The 22,225-nt window shown below is 51.3% G+C and overlaps 1 protein-coding gene and 2 pseudogenes across 1 annotated transcript; 1 reads left to right on the plus strand and 2 right to left on the minus strand.

Moving 5' to 3' along the window:
* Positions 1–306: 306 nt before the first annotated feature.
* Positions 307–1,274, minus strand: LOC136514055 (oleosin G-like). Its single transcript, XM_066508034.1, has one exon. It carries the CDS (start codon positions 1,266–1,268, stop codon positions 597–599), a length of 672 nt encoding a protein of 223 aa, XP_066364131.1. The 5' UTR covers positions 1,269–1,274; the 3' UTR covers positions 307–596.
* A 1,334-nt stretch (positions 1,275–2,608) lies between these two features.
* On the minus strand, positions 2,609–5,936 carry LOC136513040 (protein CHUP1, chloroplastic-like; annotated as a pseudogene).
* A 1,176-nt stretch (positions 5,937–7,112) lies between these two features.
* On the plus strand, positions 7,113–17,400 carry LOC136513041 (mitogen-activated protein kinase 17-like; annotated as a pseudogene).
* The last annotated feature ends 4,825 nt before the right edge of the window (positions 17,401–22,225 follow it).

A 22,225-nucleotide genomic window follows, 5' to 3' on the forward strand; every position in this document is an offset into this window, starting at 1 on the left:
TACTAGTTCGAACCAAACACTATACCGCCATGTTTTGCATTGACGGGAGAAATACGAGCACACACGGTTCGTCTAAACGGTCGTTTAGCACGTTTAAACACCGTGTAAAAACATTATACGGTGGTGCTCCATTTCCGTTTAATCATCCGTTTACCCTGTTTAATGGACTATTTAGCCTTTTAATGGACTGTTTAGCCCGAATACCATTTAGCGTTTAGAAAAACATTGACACAGAGTGGTTCATTAGTTGTTTTACTACTTATTATACTACTTTAAAAGGTTGCAAGGAAAACAAGAAGAATCATAGGAGGAGGAGGGCGTTAAGCAGGTTGCCATGCATGAAGACGAGTCCTCTTATGATTCAACTAATTACCTAATTACACGAAGAGAAAGATCAAATTGCCAAAATTAACACCATACGTGTCCTAGAGGAAAGAAGAGGAAATTGCTTGACAACACGGGAGGGGCGATCGGACCAGAGTACACACACGCAAGACGGCAAGAGGAACTACCGAAGAAGACGACAGCGACCTAGCTAGCGGCAACACGGACGGCCGTGCAGTGCATGCCGGCCGGCGTGGCGCGGCGCGGCGCGCCTAGGCGCAGGGTGCGGCGTCCTTGGAGCGGTTGTGCAGGTAGCCGCCGTACTCGCACACGTAGTCCTTGACGTGGCTGGCCGTGTCGGCGATCCGGCTGCGCGCGTAGTCCACCAGGTCGGCGCCCACGGGGTGTCGGCCCGTGAAGTAGCGGTACATCCAGGTGCCCACGGCGAGCGCGGCGACGAGGAAGCCGCAGGCGGAGAGCGCGGCGGCGGCGAGGACGAAGAGCGCGACGGCGATGGGCACCCAGATGGGGCTGGTGAGCAGCGCGATGGGGCCCATGAAGACGAGCGCCACGACGGCGCCCGTCAGCGTGAGCCCCGTGAGGAGCAGCAGCACGGCGCCGGAGACGAGCAGCGTCAGGAAGCCCACCACCTGCGTCGAGTTGGGCGCGTGGGTCTGCACCCGCCGCAGCAGCGTCGCCGACGAAGGCGGGTCCGCCGCCGGGTGCTCGCAGCCGCCGTGCCCGTGCCCGTGCTGCTGCCGATCTCCCATGCTCGCTCGCTCGCTCGCGCCCGCGTGGCCGGCTTTGAGGGAGTCCGGTCGGCGGTGTCGATCGGGGTGATGGCACTGTCCGTCTGGGTGGCAGCGGGGAAATGCCGGGGAGGAGTTAAAGGCGCGGAGAGGGACGTGCCCGCGCCGGCACGTTTCCGGGCGCCGCGCGTGCATGCGCGACGTGTGTGTCGGGCGAGCCGACCAACGGACGTACTGCCTCGCTCGCGCTGCACCTCCTGGCGGCCGTGCATTTTGTTCTCACCGTGCTCTTCGGATCACGCACTGCTTTGTCTGGGTCTTCCAGCCATCTACTACTCAGTGCCAGTATCTATATCTATGCTCACTGGCACGTGTGCAAGGGCATCGAGTCACACGGTCGCCATGTGGGCGGGGCAGGTTTTGTCGTGTGCGCTCGCACGGAGATGTCTATCTGGTTTTGAGAGACGCGCACTGGTGAGCTGAGCACCCGGCGGTGTTCACCGCGACAGGGCCGGCGTGGCACTCCAGCGGTGATTGCACGGCGGCAAGTTTCGTGGCCGGCCCCGAAGACGGCGGGCTGCGGGAATCCGGTGGGCTGGATCCTGCTTTAGACTTCGTGGGCTTGAGATAAATTCGTTCGCAGACACGTCAGCGAAATGGGCCCAAACAATAAGCTCACAGTCACAGACGTGGTGGCCTATGCCGAAGTAATCACGATTCACGGCGACCTCGTCTCCTGTTTGGATTCCCCGGCAAGCGGCCGTGGCCGGATCCGGAACCCACGCGACGGTGACACTGCAACTGTGCTCGGAGGCGAAGCCAGCCGAGAGGTGAGGCCCGACCGCCGACGACTGGTAGGCGGCCAGCTCGCCGCAGCAGGCCACTGGAAGTGTTTGGTTCCACTTCCACGTTTAGGTGGAGCTCGCCGCCGCAACCTCGACCTTCTCCGTTCAGGTGAACTTTTGTCTTGGTATATGATTTTTCAAGTCAGACTAGCACTGTATGTGTGTGGGTGGTAACTGGTAACGGGTCAATTTCTTCAAAATATCGAATTTAGTGAGGCAGCATTTTTTTTTAACGAAGACTTGTTCATCTAGAGGAAGTTATCTCCATGGGTATCAGACTAGCAAAATGGACGCTTTTGACATTTTATTAGTAGTACGCAGTAGCAAAAGCATGCCCAGCTGAAATAAGCAGCTGCCAAACTATGCACCTAATGATTCATTTTCTGGAACGTATGTTTACAGTTACAACCTTTAAAAATGAAAAGGTAGCTTGCCTCAAAAAATAAAAATAAATGAAAAGGTAGCATATACAACTTGTTGATAACTTTAGCTACACAACTACACAAAACTGTTATACGTATGCACAGAACCTAATAACTTTACATTCTCTTAACATATACAACTTGCTTCACACAACACCGGGATTTAAACTTCTCTTTTGTACACTTACGCTACAAAACTAAAAATTGGTCTCCAGCAAGCAGGAGTGCAGGACCAGATGGTTGTTGAATCCTGTGTTCAACTTACGCTTCAGCCTTCAAATATCTGTGGAGCAGATGTCTGTGTAGTCATCTTGCTTCTTAGCTCTTCAAAAGCTTTCATGCTTTCTACATCAAAGCCCCCAGCAAACTGCAGAAGGTAGAGGAATGAGTTACTGATTCGAAGTCTTTAATTCACTTGTGAAGTATCTGGCTTTTGAATATATATAGATGTGAGGATTTTACCTGATGAACCCGGAAGGTGAACCTCACACCCTGGAGAAGCAAAAACTCTCTATTGGGTTCTTTCTCAGTGCCTTCCAATGCATCAACTTCTGAGGCAACCCTCTTCATATACTTGTTCGCATGCTGAACAGATGCCAATTTGATCTATTCCAACATGCAAATAAAATATTGAGTTTATGTAGGTGCATACTTTGAGTAAAAGCATACTCAACTCTGTACGGAATTAAAAATGCTTGTTTTCTTTAACACAAGGTTGGCAAATTTGGAGTGTATGCTAGAGATGCACACCTTGCCAACTACTCCAGAATCAGACAGCCAGTCAAATGGGATCCCATACTCCATGTAGCGTGAGACGGTCATGTCTCTTGTATGGAGTAGTGCATAGACACTCTGCTCCACTCTAGCATAAGTATTTACGCTAGTTAGTACCATCACTTTGGGTAAAATTATGTTCATCACATACATATCTTAAACCAGGCAAAAATATTGCTGTTCCACTCTGAAGGACTATGTTAGAGAGAATACTAGGTCTGACTGAGACACTTACTTTTCAAGCAAAGAATACATCTTCTTGAGAGCTTCTTCACATGCAAGTTGTGGATCATCGGTAAAGGATGAAACCTTGTTCTGTAACTTTATCAGATCCTGGTACTCAAAAGATGCTTCTCTTATTCCATCTGTTTTGCTCTGTAGCGAATCAAAATGCTTTAGCACTGCTCGCTCATCATCAACCTAAAATGTTGTTGATCCTCTTTAGCATTAGAACATGTGTCATAAGTACAATAACTGGTACTTTGTAACAAAGGTGTTGTATGAAGGGCATCTTCGGGCTGCTTACCAAGAAAGATAACTCTTCATCTAATCAATTTACAAATGCAACAACATCATCAATATTTACAAAGCTTGCTGCTTGGACCTCATTTGCTAGAGACTCAACAAATTCTCCTTGTGCCTCCACATCAGCTTTTACCTGAAGCATTCCATGTTTTTATAAAACATTTGTCACTTTTTATTATTATAAAATTTGATTACTAGTTATAATTATGCATTAATAGCGGAACTCATAAATTTGGCAGGATTCTTATGCAAGGTGGTGCCAGCAGAAAATACTTACAGCTAAGAGGAATGCTGATCTGTTCTCAATCTCTCCAATCATGTTACTCCTGGCATCAGAAACATTGGATGACATTGATCCTAAAGATGTCTCTCTTTTTGCTTCACGCTTCATGAGACTTTGATAGAACTCCACAATCTCCGGTGCACAGTGTACCTTGTCACCCCCACCAAGATTCCTTGGTAGAGCACCTGGAGGTGGCGGTGGTGGCGGTGGGCCACCAGCTTTCCCTGGAGGTGGTGGTGGAGGAGGAGGTGCACCTGGTGCACGTGGCGTTTGTACTCCACTTGTAGTATTGGTAGCCCCTGAAGCAGTGGTTGATCGAGGGGGAGGTGGCCTGGGAACTCTTGTTGCTCTCTTCTCAATGTTGGCAAGCTTCATCTAACTCACCACCAGGGTGTTGTTTTGGTTGTCACTGGATTGCTCACTAGATTCAACATTAGTTGTAGGGGATCTCTCCTTGATTTGAGCAAGTTTCGGAGGGAGTGCACCTTTAGGAGAGGAAATAAGAGCTGAACTGTGTCCACCACCAAACCTTTGTGCTCTTGCTTGCCCAGCCTTCTCTTTTATCACCTTCTCCTGTTCAGTTGTAAGTTTGTGCCTATCTTTGTAAGAGGGATACTTCTCATCAACAAAACCTTCGACTGTCTTGGACATCAATTGGAATGAGGACGCGGCATTTTCATCGTCCAAGGCATCATTGGGATCCTTCTTTCCATATGTTGTTATGGTTGTACCATCTCCAGCATTTTTTAGCATGAGAGCTTCCAGGGGGCCCTTTGGTTTCCTTAGTGGAGAACCACTGATTGGGGGAGGCTAAACTACTGCTGTCATCCTTGCTCCTTTCCCACTTTTTGATTTTTTGCATCAGATTAGACCTTTTGCTTAGGAAGCTGTATCTGCTGGAAGAACTGTCAATTGAAATGTTGTCAAAGTCTTCGCTTCCAGGTGAAGAAGGCAGTGAAGAAACACTCTCAAGGTCTGTGTCACCGTGACCCCGTTCAGATCCTGTGTACTCCAATATCAGTTGTTTGGCCCTCTCCTGTGATTTGGGGCTCAGTGTCCTGTTAAGATCACGTGCAGACACCTTCCCTGATGGAGTCTGATAGTTGTGGAGTTTGAATCTCAGATAGGCATTGACCCAGCGCAGGTATACCAACTCCTCTACTTCATTGAACATGTTCATCTGTAGGCCTTCCACTTGCTTTGTGAGGTCCTCATTTATATGCCTCAGCTTGTTTATTTCTTCTCTTGCATTGGCAACTACATCACTCTACATGATAAACGGTACAGTATGCCATTAGCACATGTTCCTGCTTCCCAAAGTATATCAAAAGTATATGATATACTTTGTAGAAATCACTAGGTGCATTCTTGCCTCTTAGAGAACCTTAAATTCTGATGTAGTTGTTAAATGTAATACTACCTCTTAAATCATGCTTTAGTAAGTACTATAGGTAACTGCATTTCCATTGGACTGTTCTGAAAATATGTTAATACTAGGCCTGTGTAATATCCTGCATAACTGATAACCATGTATAAGAGGAAGTTACAATTTTGCTGTCATCTTCATGAGATTTGTCTTCTGTTTATGAGAAAGACAACTTTTAGAGACTTAGTACTAAGATACCTCAGTTATTTTCCCTTCAGCTGCATCCAACTTCACAATGAGATCTCTCTTCTCGTACAACTCCTTGTTCTTCCTCCTTAGCTCAAGTACCTCCATTTGCAACTCCTTGAGCTTCTTCAGCTTCCGCTCAACCTTGGCTTCCTTTTTTGCCGCCTCTTCCTCCTTGGCCTTCAATCCGATGACCTGCTATTGCAGCAGCATCAACTGACCTTTTGTCTGGCCTGCTTCTAGCTGTATCTGCAGCTGCAGCTCCTTGATCTTGCTCCTAGCCACTTCGAGCTCTTTCCTGGCAACTTCTCCACGTGCAACGTCATCTTGCAGCTTCTTTCGCTCCTCCTGCAGTGAGTTTATGGTGTCGTTGAGCATGTTGATCTTCACTGTCTTGATCATGGAGACTTTTGGAAAATGGTTGTAGACTTTTGGAGATGGTGATCATGGAGATCTTCGCTAGGTTTGGATGGAAGTTACGTTCTCGAATAGAATTGAAGTTTAGTCTTCTTTCTATTCAGGTATCTAGACTTTGGTTTTTTTTTTTTATCTTGTCTCTCTGATATATTCCAATATATATGAGCCTAAGAGCTCGTGGCTGTATTGAATAGTTGTGTATGTCATCAAACGATGTAGAGGTTGAAACCCCGTTCCATTATCTAAAAAAGAGAAATCAGATTTCTTAAGAAACACATGCAAAGCTTAGAAACCATATTTTGTTAATAATAGTGGTTAGTATATATAAATTTTAAAGAAAACACTTCAAACTGGAAAAGGGGTTCGTCTGTTTGTATATTCAGGTGTTGCCCCCTACTATCCAGGCATGGAATTTACATCCTTAGATATTCATCAATCATTCATCCAATGAATCTTCCTCATTATTATTGTACCCCATCATCTTTCTTCTCTAGCTACCATTTCCTTTCTCATGGTGCCCAATCATCACAAAATGCTATACTAAAGGACCTTTTTAGATCTCCTAAGAAAAACGAGAATGAGGTAGAAAAAAGAGAATAAAATCCAAACACTAGAATGAGATCCTAGAACCCAGTATCTAGTCCAAACCTACTATTTAGATATTTTCACTATGCAAAGACAATAATAATTACTATAAGAATGAGATTCAAACACTCCTTATTTTTTATCCAGAATTCAAATTCTACATTCACTATCAAAAATCCAGAATAGACATTTTATAGATTCAAATTCTAAATTCCAGAAAGAAAGAAAAAACAGTTCGCATGCTAATCGCCCATCGGGCTGCTGCGCCGACGTTTATGTACGCTCGTGCTCGTGCTCCCCACCCCAGTCCCACTAGGACCGGACCTGGGCAGTTGGTTGGCAGCGTCGGGCCCCACGCCCATCCCCACCCCCAACCGGCACGAACCGCCACTTCCCCACACGCCCCCTCGACCGCCCTCGTCTCGACACCATCCCGCGCGCCACGGCCTCGGCCTCGCTGCCCTGCTCCGCCTCCTCACGCTCCCCACCGCGACGCGCTCCCCGCGGCAACTGGGCGTCCCCAGGAGCACGCACGCCCTTCCGCGGCGCGCGCCCAATGCCCAGGGCGCGCGGTTTATGGGCGGCCGCGCCCGGTCCCTCCTCCGCTGGCTCCGTCACCGCTCCGGCCGCGTCTCCTCCTCCTCCTCCTTCCACCTGACCTCCACCACCACTAACAACAACTACAGCACCGCCACCAGCGAAGACCTCCGCGCCCGCTCGCTCCCGCACCAGCACCGCGCCGAGTAGGAGAGGGAGGTTGAAGAAGAGGAGTGGGTGACCGGAGAAGAGACCGCCGCCGAGGGCGCCGAGTCCGAGGGGTGCATTGTCTTGGGGGATCCAGAACCGGGTGCAGGACCGCGCGCACCGGTGCGCACCGAGCCGCTACTCATGGATCCGAGCAAAAAGGCGGGTCAACTCAACAGCGTCCCCGTGATCGCGCTCTTGGATCCTTGCGACTTCCTTTGCTTCTTTCATCCCCATCCGCTTCTGACGTCATGTCTGGATCCGTCCGCTGTCGGTGACGGCGGCTGCTCACTTGCGTCACGAGATTCCTAATGGTCGCGGTTAGCCCTGTTTCTTGTAGTGGTGCTGGGCAGGCTGAACGGAATTTCATCGAATGATCCTGTTCTTGCGAGTTCTTTGGATGTGCGTACGTTGTTGGGTTCAGAGATGGTGGGTCATCCGAATGATGCTTCGATAACGGGGGTCACTATTCGTGTGCTCTTCTGATTTACAAATCGCCGTACTACATCAGCGACAGCTGTCTGTTCGAGTCCTTTTGAAGTGCAAAACGCGTGTCTTTTGAATGCAGAACGCGTGGCAGTTTAAGGAAACGGCTTGTGCTTTATGGGAACAATTGTACAACCTGCGGTACTTCCTTTTGGAGGATTTAGGGGTCCTACGCTTCCACTGCTCCATTGCCCTTTTCTTGTACCTGTCATTTAAAACCGAATTAACTTGAACAGTAGTCTGAGAAATTGCTGCTGCATTGCCTTTTTCTTGTACCTGTCATTTAAAACCGAATTAACTTGAACAGCAGTTTGAGAAATTGCACGTTGAAGGGTCTTGGTTTTTGTTTTTGCAGTGTTCCTTGTTGACTTTTGATGAGGTACTGTTGTTTTCAAGCTTAATATTGTTGATTTGGGAACAATCACCTTCAGTGTTTAGACTTTAGATTAGAGTAAACCAAGTTGCTGTTACCCTCTAATAAGTACCCTTGATCTGCACATGTTGTGTTGTGTATTTCTTTTGAAGAGGTTGTGTTGTCTATTACGATGTTCACAGTTCACACTATTCAGTATTTGCAACAGGCATACTAAGTTGAACTCTCTTGCTCCTTTTCAGGAGTCTGAATTCTTCACCGAGTATGGTGAGGCAAGTCGGTATCAGGTGTCAAGGGCGTCGTGCCCTAGGGTAGCTGGCCCTCGACTACGGAGCTCGTAGTCTCCTGCCGTCGTCGTCTACGGCTGAGGTTTTGCCCCTCGGCCGGCTAGGCTTAGTTGGAGGAAGGTGAGAGAGAGATTAGATGGATAATAACTTGCTTGCTTTATTCCTTGTCCACGTACATGGCTAAATAGGCCTTGAGCCTAACAACTAGGAGCTAATTACTCCTCAATCTTAGGAACCAATTTGATCTCTCTTTCTATTCCTATCCGCTGATTGACACAGCCTGCCCTGCATGGCCTGAGGCCGACGGCTATGAGCCAGTCGCGCGTTCAGTAGCGCGACGGACGTCTCAGGCGCGCCGTTTCCTAGAATAGGAGCGGCCCCACATGACATCTCTCCCCCCCTCGACGAGCAGCTCGTCCTCGAGCTGGAACGCTGGATGCTTGTCGCGGAAGGAGTCCAAATCTTCCCATGTAGCCGACGCAGCAGGTTCGCCCTTCCACTGGACGAACACTTGACGCACCCCACAGGCCAGTCGAGCGCGCACCACGCGTTCCGGCTCTGGCTCCACGGCACCATGGTGAATGACCTGGCAGAGGAGGTGGTGCAGCTGGTGGCTCACCCACCCACTTCTTGAGGAGGCCGACGTGGAAGACATCATGAAGCTTGGCGCATGGAGGAAGAGCGAGGCGGACGGCTACTTCATTGATGAGCTCGGTGACGCGGTAGGGCCCAAAGAAGTGAGGCTGCAGCTTCCCTTTGGGCGCTTGGGACAGAGACGCAACTGGGCGATGGCGAAGGCGGAGCAGGACCCAGTCGCCCACGACGTAGGAGACGTGACGATGCTGCTTGTCGTAGTGGAGCTTTTGCACAGCTTGGGCTTGCTCTAGCCGGTAGCGGACATCCCCCAGGAACTCCGCGCGTTCGGCCATTGTCTTGGCCACAGCAGCCACTTGCGTGTCCCCCGGCTCATAAGACCGGATGGTAGGAGGGTCGCGGCCGTAGACCACCCGGAACGGCGTGTCGCGTAGTGACGTCTGGTACGCCGTGTTGTAGGTGTACTCGGCCCACGGCAGCCAGCGAAGCCACTGGCGAGGGCGGTCGCCGGTGAAGCAGCGAAGGTACATGGCGATGACGCGGTTGGCCGCCTCCGTTTGGCCATCGGACTGTGGATGGAACACCGATGTCATGTGCAGCTTGGTACCCATGAGCCGCATAAGCTCCTTCCAGAACACAGAGGTGAACACCGGGTCACGATCGGACACGATGGACTGCGGCATCCCATGAAGTCGCACGATGTCGGTGAAGAACGCCTGAGCCACAGACTCTGCCGAGTACGGATGGGCGAGGGGGATGAAATGGCAATACTTGCTGAAGCGATCCACCACCGTTAAGATGACGGACTTTCCAGCGTACACGCGGCAGCGCCTCAACGAAGTCCAACCCGATGTCCGCCTAGATCGCCGTCGGGACCGGCAGGGGAAGCAGCAACCCTGCGGGGTGAAGATGTTCTGACTTGTACCGCTGGCACGTGGCGCAGGCACGCATGAAATCCTGGACGATGCGGCGCATGTCGGGGAAGTGGAAGTCCCGGCGAAGGCGATGCAAGGTGTGCTGCACCCCCTCGTGGCCGTCCTCGTGCACCGCGGACAGGAGCTCGGCCAGGAGAGGCGACGCTGGTGGCACGTACAGCCGGCCATCATATGTCACCAAGTCGTCAATGAGAGCCCAAGGCGCTCCTCGTGAGCCTGCAGTAAGCTCGTCCCGGAGGGCGACCAGGGCAGGGTCAGTGGTCCTGAGCCTGTCGCAGGCGGTCGATGTAGTCGAAGCGTGGCGCGGAGACGGCCAGAACGACGTCGTCATCTGTGTCGCGGCGGGAGAGAGCGTCCGCCACCTGGTTCAGCGCACCGGGCTTGTATTCCACCGTGAAGTCGAACCCGAGTAGCTTCCCAACCTAGTGGTGTTGTGGGATCGTGGCGAGGCGCTGGTCGAGGAGGAACTTCAAGCTGTAGTGGTCCGTACGCACGGTGAAGTGACGTCCCCACAGGTACGGCCGCCAGTGTCTAATGGCGTGGACGAGACCGATGAGCTCTCGCTCGTACGCGGCGAGGGAGCGATGCCGTGGGGCCACCGGTCGACTGAAGTAAGCGATGGGGTGCTTGTCCTGGATCAGCACAGCCCCGAAGCCGTGGGTGGACGCGTCGCACTCGACGACGAACGGCCTGTGTGAAGTCCGGTAGCAGCCAAGGCCGGTGCCGAGGTGACCGCGGCTTTGAGGGCCTGGAAAGCCGCGGCGGATGTCGTCGCTCCAGGTGAAGCCGTCCTTCTTGAGTAACGTCGTAAGTGGGGCCGCGATGGCGCCGTAGTCGTGGACGAACTTGCGGTAATAGCCCGCAAGGCCCAAGAACCCCCGCACCGCGTGAGCCGAACGAGGTTGGGGCCAGTCGGAGATCGCCTGCACCTTGGCGGGATCCATGGCGACGCCGGCGTCGGAGATAACATGCCCCAGGTAGGCAATGGAGCGTTCGCCGAAAGCGCATTTGGAGCGCTTGACGAAAAGTTTGCTGCTGTAGGATGACGAAGACGACCCGCAGATGGCGCAGGTGATCGGCTCACGATGCACTGTAGATCAAAATGTCAAAAAAAAACCAGTACGAAGCGTCGAAGGAAAGGCCGCAGCACGTCGTTCATCAGAGCCTGGAATGTTGCCAGGGCGTTGCACAACCCGAACGGCATGACCAGGAACTCGTATAGGCCGTCGTGGGTGCGGAACGCCGTCTTGGCGATGTCGTCGACACGCCTGCGGACCTGATGATAGCTTGAGCGAAGGTCGAGCTTGGTAAAGAACTTGGCGCCATGGAGCTCGTCTAGCAGCTCGTCGACCACGGGAATGGGGAAGGCGTCCTTGACGGTGATGGCGTTCAAAGCGCGGTAGTCGACGCAGAATCGCCACGAGCCATCAACTTTCTTGACGAGGAGGACGGGCGAAGAGAAAGCCGAAGAACTCCGACAAATAAGGCCTTGGTGCAGCATGGCGGCGCACTAGCGTTTCAGTTCGTCCTTGTGTGTCGCCGGGTAGCGGTAGGGGCGCACCGCGACCGGCTGCGAACCCGGGACAAGAGTGATGCCGTGGTCCCGGGATCGGATCGGCGGCAGGCCGTGCGGCTCGGCGAAGATGTCGTCGAAGGACGCAAGCAGCTCGTCCAGGGGGTCGTTGTGGCAGTGGTGGTGCGGACGGCGGTGGCCTCGGGCCCGGGGACCCCCTGCCAGCAGACGGACTGGCCCTGCCGCTGGAATGTCATGGTTCGGGCGCCAAAATCCCACAGGACAGGGCCTAGCGTCGCTAGCCACTGTGTGCCCAACACCATGTCGTAACCTGCAAGCGGCATGACAAAAAGATCGGCGTGGAATAGATCGCCGTGGATGGTGACCGCGGCCCGGCGGATGACGCCAACGCAAGACACACGTTCGCCGTTCGCCACTGTAGCCGTGAGGCGAGGACGGCGTTGGAGGGGTAGACCGGTGCGCTGCGCCGCGGACTCGGAGATGAAGTTGTGAGTGGACCCCGAGTCCAGAAGCGCGATGAGTGGGGTGCCTCCGAGGTCAACGCTGAGCTGCATGGTGTCGGTGAAGCGGACGCCCGCGATGGCGTGGAGGGAGAAGAGGGGCGACTCCTCGTCAGCGGCCGCCGAATCGGAGGATTCTGGCAGATCCTCCACGTCCTCCACGGCGCCTGTCCAGTAAAAATAGGCACTTGCAGACGCGGTTGTGACCGCGAACGAATTTTTCGTCGCAGTTGTAGCAGAGGCCCAGCCGGCGGCGCTCTTCCTGTTCGGCTGTGGACAGACGCTTGATCGGCCGGCCCTCCACGGTGACGGTGTTCGGGGCAGGAGGGTTGGCCCCCGGTGGTGCAGGCAGTGCCAGGCGCGGCGGAGGCACGGCCAGCAGGCCCCTTGTCGCAGCTCGCGGGGCCGGTGCCGCGTACTGCTCCCGCAACTCCAGCTTGCGGGCGAGGCTCATAGCGCCGGCGAGGGTTTGCGGATTGTGGACCTTGACGTCGAGGTTGAGCGGCGGCTGAAGGCCCCCGGTGAAGAGCTGGACGCGCTGTTCCTCGTCGAGGCGGCCAGCACGGGGGAGGAGCGCTTGGAAGCGGTCCTGGTAGTCCGCGACGGTGCCGTTGTGCTTGCATGAGGCCAACTCGTGGAGGGGGTTGGAGCGCAGCGGTGGCCCGTAGCGGAGATGGAGAAGGTCCTTGAAGCGGCGCCACGAGGGGATGCCCTCGTCTTCCTGGACCTGGATGTACCGCATCTGGGCGCCCTCTTCCAGGTTGTAGGAAGCCATCCACACCTTCTCTTCCTCCATGATCCGCTGCTGGTGGAAGTAGGACTCGCACCGGTTGATGAAGATCAGCGGATCGGACTTGCCATCATAACGCGGAAAGTCAAGCTTCTGGAACCGCGACTGGCCGATCCTGATGGTGTTCGCCAGTTCCGGACTTGGAAGATGACGACCACGAGGAACGCTCCTCGCTCAGGCGCTTGATCGCCTGGGAATTGGCGTCGACGGAGGTCTGAAGCGACTTCAGGGTGGCGGCTAACGCGTCCAGGGTGGTTTGAAGGGCGGCGTTGGGCTGTTCTCCCATGACGTCGGCTGGAGGTGGAGTTGGATGGGCAGAGATAGCGTGAATCGGCGGCGGCAGCGAGACGGGGGACGGCGCGACGGCTGGTGGTGGGGATGGCGAGGTGGAGCGTGTAGGCGAGGATCGCTGGGATCGTGATACCAGGTTGTCAAGGGACGTCGTGCCCTAGGGTAGCTGGCCCTCGACTACGGAGCTCGTAGTCTCCTGCCGTCGTCGTCTACGGCTGAGGTTTTGCCCCTCGGCCGGCTAGGCTTAGTTGGAGGAAGGTGAGAGAGAGATTAGATGGATAATAACTTGCTTGCTTTATTCCTTGTCCACGTACATGGCTAAATAGGCCTTAAGCCTAACAACTAGGAGCTAATTACTCCTCAATCTTAGGAACCAATTTGATCTCTCTTTCTATTCCTATCCGCTGATTGACACAGCCTGCCCCGCATGGCCTGAGGCCGATGGCTGTGAGCCAGTCGCGCGTTCAGTAGCGCGACGGACTGTCTCGGGCGCGCCGTTTCCTAGAATAGGAGCGGCCCCACATGACATCAGGTCAGTGAAGTCATTGGCAAAGGGAGCTACGGTGTTGTGGCTGCTGCTGTCGACACCCAGACTGGTGAGCGTGTGGCGATCAAGAAGATCGTTGATGTCTTTGATCACGTCTCCGATGCAACTCGCATCCTTAGTGAGATCAAGTTGCTCCGGTTGCTGCGTCACCCAGACTTAGTTGAGATCAAGCACATTATGCTTCCTCCTTCGAGGAGGGAATTTAGGGATATCTATGTGATCTTTGAGTTGATGGAGTCGGATCTCCATCAAGTAATAAAAGCAAATGATGATCTCACAGCAGAGCATCACCAGTTCTTCTTGTACCAGCTGCTCCATGGGATGAAGTACATTCATGCAGGTTGTTAGACTCCACATTGAGGGGACTTGTTAATAGTTTGTTGGTTCTTGTGAGATTTGGTTTCTATGCTTGTTCTATAAGTCTTGGTTTTGCAGCAAGTGTCTTCCATCGGGATCTTAAGGCCAAGAATATTCTAGCCAATGCTGACTGCAAGCTGAAGATTTGTGATTTTGGCCTTGCCCGCGTTTCATTCAATGACACCCCATCAGCCATATTCTGGACGGTAGCCATTTTGATATTGTTGAGCAAAATTATATTTGTTGAACAGTCAAAACTTGTTTTTCTTATGATGTAGCATCTTTTGCTGTAGGATTACGTGGCCACTAGATGGTATCGAGCTCTGGAATTATGTGGCTCGTTTTTTTCAAAGGTGGTGTTTCACCTTAGCTTCATTTTGCGATCAATATATCAATGTATTTTTCCTCTGAAATTGTTACATTAGTTTGATAAGTTTGATCCAATATAGCGATACTGGTTCCAGATTATCTTCTGTTGTTGAGGTTACCCTTAAGCATAATTTTGAGTTCCTGACTTTAACCAACTGTATTTATATCGGCTAACTTCCCTGTATGCAACAGCATTAATCCTTTTATTTTTAGAGTTTCTACTACTTTTGCAAGAAATCTGGTTCAGATATTTTATTCAATATATTGTGGCGTCCTTTCTTTTGACAGCATTTAATTGTAATATGCATGGTTTTCTTCCCAACAATTTCCAAAGAAAAAAAAAACCTCCATTCCACTTCTCAATGCCCCTTTCATTAAAATGAATATTGAACATAGAGGCGTGTTTTACATGCAGATTTAATGCTGCAGAATTGGCTGAGTATTACTTGAACAATGTGTACATGGTGTGGAATTGATGTCTCTGCTTGTTTTACAAATTTTATAGAATCACAAGGTTCTGAATCTGGCATTGACTTTTGCAGTACACTCCTGCCATTGATATTTGGAGCGTAGGGTGTATATTTGCTGAATTGCTCACAGGGAAGCCACCCTTTCCAGGGAAGAATGTTGTGCATCAGTTGGATCTTATGACTGATCTACTCGGTACACCTTCAGCAGAGTCTATCTCCAAGGTATGCTCACTCTTTACTAGTGAGACCTTGCATCTGATTTCTTCCATAGTTTTGTTAAGCTTAATTGTATTCCAGGCATTACTCTGTTTCAGATTTTTAGGTACAACTTGTATAAAATGCTCAATCTTTCATTGATAGTGCACAGTTACTAACTTACCAATTGTTCATTTATATTTATTGTCCTTTCTTTTGAGGACTATTTCACTATGCCTCTTTAAACAAGTGCTTCAATGTTTAGTTGCCAGAAAGTACAAAGTTTTGTACCAATTGACATCAATATTCAATAGCAACAATCTTTGGCTGTTCCTCTAGATTATGTTGGAAACAAAATTCCAACTGATGGATGACACAAAATCATGTGTCCTACACTAAACTATTGAACCATTGCAGATAAGGAATGAGAAAGCTCGACGATACATGAGCAATATGAGGAAAAAGCTCCGGGTTCCCTTTACTAAAAAGTTTCCAGGGATAGATCCTATGGCTCTCCGTTTGCTTGAACGTCTTCTTGCTTTTGATCCTAAGGAACGGCCAAGTGCTGCTGAGGTAGGTCTAGTTGAGTCCAATTTTTGTTCACCATAAAGATAAATTTCATCTTTTAAGCGTCCCTGGTTGGTGCAGAAGGCAGAGATTACCCCCTTTATCTATATTTCACCTTTAAAATGTTGGATAAGTTGTTCCTCCAAATACCAATCCATGTAAATTTTATTTCAGGCCCTGACAGATCCATACTTTAATGGATTAGCAAATAATGAACGTGAACCCATAGCACAACCTATCTCAAAACTTGAATTTGAGTTTGAGAAGCGGAAACTGGCCAAAGATTATGTCCGAGAATTAATTTACTGAGAGGTACTATTACTCAATTATATTCTTGACATCATCGTAGAGCTGCTTCTTTCATTACTTTCCTAACTCTTGTTACCTCTCTTTAGATTTTGGAGTACCATCCTCAAATGCTATAAGAATACCTACGTGGAGGAGACCACAGCCAGATGACCTTCATGTATCCAAGGTGGGGTCCACTTTTTGTTTAGCAAACACACATGCGCTAAACTCTTACGCTGAGTATAGTAGTTGCCTAGTTATATGATTGGTTCAGGATTTATTGGGAGTATAACCCTGATGTCTGTGCATGACAGTGGGGTGGATCGCTTTAGGCGCCAATTTGCTCATTTGGAGAAGGTACTGCCAAAGGTGAAAAACCAAGTCCACAGCTGCGACAGAATGTTTCTTTGCCAAGGTTCTCGTCAAAACTGACACTTTATTTTCCTTAACCATGCAATATTTTTGTGTCTATAGCGTGTGGATCCTATTTTTCTATCATCTTTTGGCCCTCCTTAGTTGTTTATTTATATTCTTTTCTGAGAATTTTTACGCAGTCAGAGGGAGGTTCAATTGGTTATTTATGTAGAACTTGCATAGATACAGTAGTTTTGATTGAATAAACAAAAGAGAGACCTTAAGCACAATTCCATTAAGGTTCCTGTTATCATAGTTGTTAAAATATATTTGCATTATGAATTTTTTCAGAAAATAGTTAAAACTTATATTATTAGTCTATATAAAATTTCAAATATTGATGGTCAAAGCTTAAAGATTTGACTTAGGAGAAACATAAACAGGAGTAAGTACTTGAACTAATAATCTTTGTATCTTGTCTCAGGGAAAGAGTAATTGGCAATAAACATGGAGATGGCAATGCAGGTGATAAGCTAGCGCATGCCTCAGTGACGGATGGCATCAGCCAACCTCTCTTGAGTACGAGAAGTTTGCTGAAGAGCGAAAGCATCAGTGCTTCCAAGTGTATAGGTGAAAAACCAAAGCATGTCAAAGATGTAAGTACAGCAACCACATCAGTTCATAATTTCTTCATCATTAGAATACATGCTTATCCATATTTTCTTTGGGGCTAAGATTTCCAGTATACTTGCTTCCTTCTTTGATGTAGTGAACTGATATTTTAATTTAATCTGTACTTTTCCAGGGGGGAATCTGTTTTGGAGAGCGTGGATGAAACAGTCGATGATGTGACGAAGAAAATCCCTCAACTGAAAACCTGATTTTTCTCAAGTTCACTGGAGCAATGAATAACTCGTAGTATGGCACGTTAGGTTCTCAAGTTGAGGATGGGCCTACGGCAAGGGTCTATAGCCAATGAGACCACAAGTTCTTATGCCAGTAAATCTGTTGTGATGTAAATTTTCTCCCGTTTTTTGTACTTCGTGACTGCATACAACCTATGTCTGACTGAATGGCTCCTCGTATTTTCCTCTGGAGCCACACCATATCCTGTAAATTTTCAGTTGGAAGTGAATCTTCAGCTGCAGCTGATGCATATTTGATTTTCCCCCCAGCAAGTAGGCCTCGGTATCCAGTTAATTTTGTGAAATTGGTTATGGAAAATTTCAGTTTTGATGAAACATTAACCTGGTCCATTCTAAATTATAAGATGTTTTTTGATTTTTTAGATACATAGCTTTTTGTTTTTGCACTTAGATATATTATGTCTAGATATACATAGTAAAAACCATATATACCTAGAAAAGACAATGTTTTATAATTTGGAACATAGGGGTAGCTTAAAACAGACAAAACCGATTTCAAAAGCGACAAAGAATGATATTCAACCTTTAGTGTTTAATATAATAGTCAATGAAAATTAGTTATTTCAATTAATGCCACCTAAAAACTGAATAAATAGCCGATCATTGGATAATGCTAAACCACTGCTACAGCCGGCTGTTCCGAACATGCCCAAAGTTTTCACCGTGTAGATCATAAAAGTTTCGGAAAGGCTAACATCCGGACAGGGCTAGCGTCTGGACGTCCATGCCTGCTTTCACATAGACATGCTGCGTCCGTTTGTGCCTGCTTCATGTGGGGCCCATGTCGCTTCATGTCCCGTGCCCGCTCCGTGTCCCGCGCCGCTCCTTCTCGATCTATGCCCGCACGGTTTCGTGCACCTGCCGCTCGTGTCGCTCCACACCCATGCGCATGCAAATGGGCCCAGCAGCTGCAACATGTGGCTGTTGCAAATGGCAAGAGATTCCGAGTACTTCTCCTATGTTTAAGGAAAAAATCAATATTATTCGTTCGATCCTAAACCTCTGCCAAGCCCATCGAATCTCCATCAAGGAGAGGCCGTCAGGCCACCCGGGTCGGTCTCCGGAACGACCTAGCCATCTGCCGGGTTATAGGTAAAGGACTAGTGGAATGTCACAAGAGGGCTATGCTGACCCCGTCACGAACAACGGACCCGGATTCCACTCGATCATCCCCGTTAGCGAACTCACCGAGCGCGTCACTCGAGCCCGAGCGATCAGGACAAGCAACAAAACTCAGCCCCTCCGGTTATGAGAAACCGAGGACGGGGTAGCGCACACAACTTAAACCGACCCCTACCAAAAGCCTAATAGGGCTCGGGGCTCAAGAAACGCCTGGGTCTGCGACCTTGAACTCGCTCTATCTGGCTACGCTTCACGGCACTACCAAAAACCTGGGTCTACGACCTCGAACTCGCCCTATCCGGCTACGCTTCACGGCACACCAAAAACCTGGGTCTGCGACCTCAAACTCGCCCCATCCGGCTACGCTCCGACTGCACAATAACTTATCAGGGTCCGCGACTCCGACTCGCCCGATCCCATGGCGCGCACCGACGCCAGGATCAGCGAGCTCTGACTCGTCCGATCCCATTAACCTAACTTATCAGGGTCCACGACTCCGACTCGCCCGATCCCATGGCGCGCACCGACGCTAGGATGAGCGAGCTCCAACTCGTCCGATCCCATGAACCTAACTTATCAAGGTCCGCGACTCCGACTCGCTCAATCCCACGGCGCGCACTGACAGCCAGGATCAGCGAGCTTCGTCTCGTCTGACCCATGAATCTAACTTATTCAGGGTCCAGCGACTCTGACTCACCCGATCCCACGGCGCGCACCAACGCCAGGATCAGCGGGCTCCGTCTCGTCCGATCCCTGAACTAACTTATCAGGGCCCGCGACTCTGACTCGCCCGATCCCACGGTGTGCACCTGATGCTAGGATCAGTGGGCTCCGACTCATCTGATCCCTGAACTAACTCACCCGATCCCACGACACGCACCGACGCTAGGATCCACGACCCCAAAAACGCGCCCGATCCCACGGCGAGCACCGACGCCCAGGATCCGCGAGCTTCATCTCGTCCGACCCCTAAACTAACCACCTCGGCTACGCAAAGACGCCTTGGTTGACGACTCCATTCTCTACTAAAACACGCACAAAAAACCCGCTAAACAAACCCCCTGGATGATTCAGCACGAATCACCCGGGGGCTCAGGGGCTACACCCACGGGTGCGCTTGCGTGCACCCGCTGACGAAACGAAACTTCCCCCACTAGAAATATGAAACAAAACCAAATGATTCTGCCCAAATCGACCGAGGGCTCGGGGGCTACACTCGCTAGGTGCGCTCGTGTGCACCCGCCATCAAGACAAAAAAACCTAGACTGATTCTACCCGAATTGCCCGGGGGCTCGGAGGCTCCTGTCGGGTTCATAAACCTGAGGTCCCTCGCGGACCGGCTTCCTAGTAAAGGTTTGGCCCAGCAGGCAACGTTGCAAACAACACACAAACTCATGGACCGGCGCAAGTGCCTAAAAAGACAGGCCGGAAAGGGGATCTAGTCACCGACCTGAAGGCTTGGCCGAGGGGGAACGGCGCCCGCTTTCGACTCCGTCCCGCCTCTCCGACCAGAAGCCCTCGCTTCAGTCTCCAGCCCACCTCCGGATGACCTCTCCGACCAGAAGGCTTGGCCCAACTCCACTTCCGGCTCCGACCAGAAGCACTCACTTCGGTCTCCAGCTCGCCTCCGAACAGCCCTCCGACCGGAAGGCCTGGCCGAACCCCTCCTCAGTACTCTTCTCCGACTAGAACCAGTCGATCGGGGACGCCCGCTCAGTAAGGACTAGGAAACGGACGGGGAAAGTAAGGTAGGGCGCAAAGTCAAACTACAATACTGGGACCATACCCTGGGTACCGACAGGATATGACAGAAATGTGCCCTACAACCTTCTAGACTTGTCAGAAACCCCAACAGTGTTGTAGGCGTCATTAACTCCCATACGGTAAGGCTCCTCCCATGTGCCTCTGAGCATCGACAGTGTTGTGGGCACCAGCTTTTACCGTACCGGGCTAACATGGTTAAACCCCTTACATACTCCTAGACGTCAATAGTGTGGTAGGCACCGACGTCTGCCATACCCAAAGAAGGCAACACCACCTCCCATGTGCGGCTGACATTCAACAGTGTTGTGGGCGCCTACCATCCTCTTGAGCCTACCGGCGTGGGAAGCACGACTGAGCAATCGGCATACTCCCTCTCTCTCACTTGTAAGGCTATCCCCTTCATCTATAAAAGGGGATGCGCTCTCCTCCAACAGATAGGTTCACCATTCTAGTTCTCTCAAATTCATTTAGATCATTAGGACACCACAGTAGAACCGCCAGGTTCAAACCATGAGCCCACGCTCATACACTTAGCTCATAGCGGAGCCCCTATCACTCTCGGCGCTTTGACCAGAGTCCGACCGAGCCTCTTGCTCCCCCATCTTTCTTCTTCTCGTTTGTAACCCCACTGCAAACTTCGAGCACCTGGGCTCAGGAATAAAGTTGTCGATCGACCCAAACTGGACGTAGGGCACGCTGCCTGAACTAGTATAAATCATATGTCATCGAGTGCTAGGCCACCTCCGATTACAACGTACGGCAAAACTATAAATATTTACGTGTTGGTCACTTTCTGCACCGACAGTTAGCGCCATCCATGGGGAAGACGTTGTACGTTCAACACTTTTTTGGTCATCGGATGCCCACTTCTCCGCCACCTCCACCATGGCGGGCTCAAGCGATACGACTCGCTTCGGCTCACTAGAGTTCCCTGCGCTCCCACCTGTTGGGATGTGGGTTCCACCCGTCTTCGAGCCATCCCAGGCCTTCCCCTTTGGAAGCCTAGACTTCGTCGCCGACCGGCTCGGCGTACTGCGCCTCCGCGAGGAGGCAATCATCCCAGCGCTCATCGGAGGGGTGCCCCTGCATCGGCTCCGGGACAAACGATGACTTCAATGGCGCTGGCATCTACACTTCTTTCCGAGCAAACTCTCTGCTCAAACCTCACTGTAAGTAACATACAGTTCAATTATTTACTCGCTATTTACTGTCTTCCATCAATTATCCAGAGGGACCGTGTTGTCCGTACTGCGACCACCGCATGACTGGTTCCCCTATGGCCTCACGTCCTCCGCGGACGTGTATGCCCGGGGGCTCCGAAAAATGCTGACGCCGCCTCCTTTCATGTCCGAATTCGTGGGAATGGCGAGCTATGCTCCGACCTGTTTCTACGAACTCCTGGATGACGAGGTTGGGAGCGACGGCTCTAGCATCTGCGACGTGGCATCTAGCCACCATCCATCCTGGGAGTGCGCTATGGCGGACATTCTGGGACAGCCACCGGTGGTTGCAGAGTCCGTACAGACTCACACCCCTTCGGACCTACGTGCGGGGGCCCTCGCGCTTACACAAGGGCACGCTGAGGAGCTATGGCAAAGGCGGCATAGCTAGCCACCACCTGCGCCGGCGCGCTCGGTACAGCAAGCAGCGCCCCATGCGCATGGCTCGGCCGGTGGCGCTTAGGGTCACGCCCGCCAGGTCCAGCGTGACATCATAAACGAGGGGAACGACCCTCCATAGTTCGCTCGGGCTAGCCAGAACACCACCGCTGCGGCAATGCTTTTGCGTGGCGTTCCCGAGCCCGATGATCCCTAGGAGCGGGTGGTCTACCGGAACCTGCGGGCGCTGGTAGAAACCGCCGCCGTACAACAAGCGGAAAGCTCCTGCATCGCGACTCTGACACGCTGCCCTCTCTCCCGCTGGGGGAGTTGGGACGCACCAGACGGATTGCTCCATCCGCTCGCCGCTACAGCCGCCAAGCGCAGCACGGGAGGGCGCGGCTACGCTGCGGTCCGACCCGGCGCATGCTCCACGCCGACTGCCGCCACGCGAATGGCTTGATCCGAACCAAGATGCCCGCAGCGTCATCAGCAACCGGCATCAGGCCCGACGTGATGACGACGCTCATCGGGCGAAGGCAAGGACAGGCGACGCGGGCCCCGGCCGGACCATCGAAGGCCTGACCGAGGGGGAATG

This window comes from Miscanthus floridulus, chromosome 16 (genome assembly GCF_019320115.1).
Source record: "Miscanthus floridulus cultivar M001 chromosome 16, ASM1932011v1, whole genome shotgun sequence".
Lineage (NCBI taxonomy): Eukaryota > Viridiplantae > Streptophyta > Magnoliopsida > Poales > Poaceae > Miscanthus > Miscanthus floridulus.

What these genes read in the sequence shown, in the direction of transcription:
- LOC136514055 (XM_066508034.1), bottom strand. Translation starts at nt 1,268, where the DNA reads ATGCACGCGCGGCGCCCGGAAACGTGCCGGCGCGGGCACGTCCCTCTC.